Genomic DNA, 2,709 nt, shown 5'->3' with positions numbered 1-2,709 from the left:
TTTTCGCCTCAGCCGGACTATACATGAGACCATGGAAGCCCAAATTTGCACCTGAACAGGAAACTTTCAAATAGGTACCTGTCTGGATACGCCTGTTCTCTCTCCCGATTGACTATTGGAGACATGCGATGCTGGAACAGATAGGTAATAAGTTAGGTACCTTCATTAAAGCTTCGAAGGCAACAATACAAAAGAGGTATACCTCATGTGCTAGAATCTGTGTCGAGATGGATGTTTCAGGGGCTCTGCATGAAGGTCTCTGGTTGGAATATAGGGATGAAGTTTACTTTCAAGCTATAGACTATGAGCAGATCCCATTTCGCTGTAGAAAATGCCATGAACATGGACACTTATTTAGGGAATGCCCAATGAACAAAACAATGGAAATGCCCAAGGATAACACAGGGAAAAATAAGGAAGCTTTCACCCGACCTCATGGTAGATAGAGAGCCAACAGGAGACAGCAACATAAAGCAAGCACATCCATTAAAAGCACAGGCAATGCCTTTGAGGTGTTGGAATCAGAAACAGAAGCAGAGAAGGCAAATCAAGAGCAAAATCCACTGCAGGTTAGCCAGACCAATACAACACAGAGGACACAAGATCCCAATCCCATCCCTTCAAATAACATCCCTCACTTTCCAATACTAACAGAAGAACTGGAAGAAGACTCAGAAATGATAACCAGCGAAGTGGGTATAGAGGACATGGATCTCAGTGACATCCTAGAACAAGAAGGTATGGATCTACTGAACATGGTAGAACAATGGAAGAAGAAAGGCATAGAACACATACCTGAGGAGGAGGTGAACATAGTAAACTCATTATTCCTTGCAAGACAAAAAGCAGAACTGGATATGCAGAAAAGAAGCTCTGGAGCAACAAAAGGACTGGGGGTGAAAGCTCAAGGACTGCATCAAACCACCAACAATCCCAAGCACCAGAAAAAATGAGGCAGAAGAACAAACAATGAGGCCCTCCAAGAGCTCGGTCAAATGCTTCTTAACTCAGGTAAGATGAAAGCCCTTGAGGCTTTCACACTTACTTCCTAAAAATCTGTCAATTATGAAAATACTTTCATGGAATGCTAGAGGGCTAAACAGCGAAAAGAAACAGCATCTATTAAGGAAAAAAGTCATAAATGAACAACCTGATATGATCTTTTTGCAAGAAACAAAATGTTCTAATCAGATAATGAAAGTAATAAGTAAAAAAATTGGCAAAAGAATGGAATGCATAGAGGTAGAAAGGATTGGAATGGAGGGTGGCTTAGCTACTCTCTGGAACCCTCAGGTTATACATCTTATCTCTGCAGAGGCATCTAGATCAGCCATTTCCATAGAAATCCAGATCATTGGGAATTCAGACACTTATCTTTGTACTAATGTGTACAGCCCTCAGAAACTAGAGGAAAAACTGACAATGCTTAGAAGTCTCTCCAACCTGCAGCAAAGATATCCACTAGCAAAAACAATTTATGGAGGAGATTTTAATATGATCACTTCGCTCATAGAAAAGAAAGGAGGCATCAGGATGCTCAATCGGGATGCAGAAGCTTTCAATAATTTTATCAAAACAGCGAAGCTTGTCGACATTATCCCCAGGAGTGGAGCTTATACCTGGAACAACAAAAGGGGTGGTGAAAGGCAAATCGCCTCTAGACTTGACAGATTCTTAGTAACAGAAAACATTCTTCTTGAAGGGATCACAGTGGATTCAGATATTCTACCAAGTGGAGGTTCGGACCATTGGCCTATATCTATGAACGCGGCCATCCTCGGCACCCCGAGGAACAAACCATTCAGATTTGAAAAGTTTTGGCTCAGCCATCTGGAGTTCATCTCAAAAATAAAACAATGGTGGAATGAGCCGCTAGAAACAAGAGGAACCAAGATGTACAAACTCCAAGCCAGACTCAAACATATCAAATCTAGATTAAAGTCCTGGAACCAGGAGGTCTTCGGCAACATATTCAAAGATAAGAAGCTACTGGAGAATCAGTTAGAATAGATTCATAAGGAGTGGCTCCAGGGAAATATCAACCAGGAAGCAATAAACACAGAGCAGATACTCATGCAGAAGTGGCAAGCCAGATGTCACCAGGAGGAAACCTTGTGGAAGAAAAAATCCTAAATCCAGTGGCTCAAAGAAGGAGAGAAGAATACAAAATTCTTCCATCGCTCGGCCATTGATCACAGATGTGCAAATAAAATCATTAGGATGAAAAATGAACAGGGTACCTCTATACAAACCCATCAGGACATCTTAGCCCTTCTCATTAATCATTTCAGCCAGATTGCTTTGGAGCCAGACATCAACAGAGAGGAAGCTATAAGAGATATAATGACCTCCATTCCCAAAATAATATCAGAAGAGAAAAACAAATCTTTGAATCGCCAGATTACCATGGAAGAAGTGGAAGAAGCAGTGCGAGACATGCCCAATGGTAAGGCTCCAGGACCGGATGGCTTTACCATCGATTTTTATAAAGCCTGTTGGGAGATAGTCAAGGTGGAAGTTTGGGAGGTGGTGGAGGATTCCCAACAATCCTCATCCATCCTCAAATCCCTCAACTCAACCTTCATAACCCTTATACCAAAAGAGGAGGAAGCAAACACTCCCTCAAAGTTTCGCCCAATTGCTTTATGCAATGTTATTTACAAGATTATCTCCAAAGTCATAGCCAATAGGCTAAAGCCAATTCTTCTT

General features: G+C 41.6%; 1 protein-coding gene across 1 annotated transcript; it reads left to right on the top strand.

Moving 5' to 3' along the window:
* The first annotated feature begins 1,227 nt into the window (after positions 1–1,227).
* On the top strand, positions 1,228–2,010 carry LOC149234749 (uncharacterized). Its single transcript, XM_089368368.1, has one exon. It carries the CDS (start codon positions 1,228–1,230, stop codon positions 2,008–2,010), a length of 783 nt encoding a protein of 260 aa, XP_089224494.1.
* Positions 2,011–2,709: the final 699 nt, after the last annotated feature.

The sequence above is a fragment of the Pinus tabuliformis genome, chromosome 8 (assembly GCF_031772625.1).
Source record: "Pinus tabuliformis cultivar Carrire ecotype Pingquan chromosome 8, CPIR1, whole genome shotgun sequence".
NCBI classification, from domain to species: Eukaryota; Viridiplantae; Streptophyta; class Pinopsida; order Pinales; family Pinaceae; genus Pinus; species Pinus tabuliformis.
The sequence above is the reverse complement of the archived record's forward strand: the minus strand, read 5'-3'. Positions and strand labels throughout refer to the sequence as shown.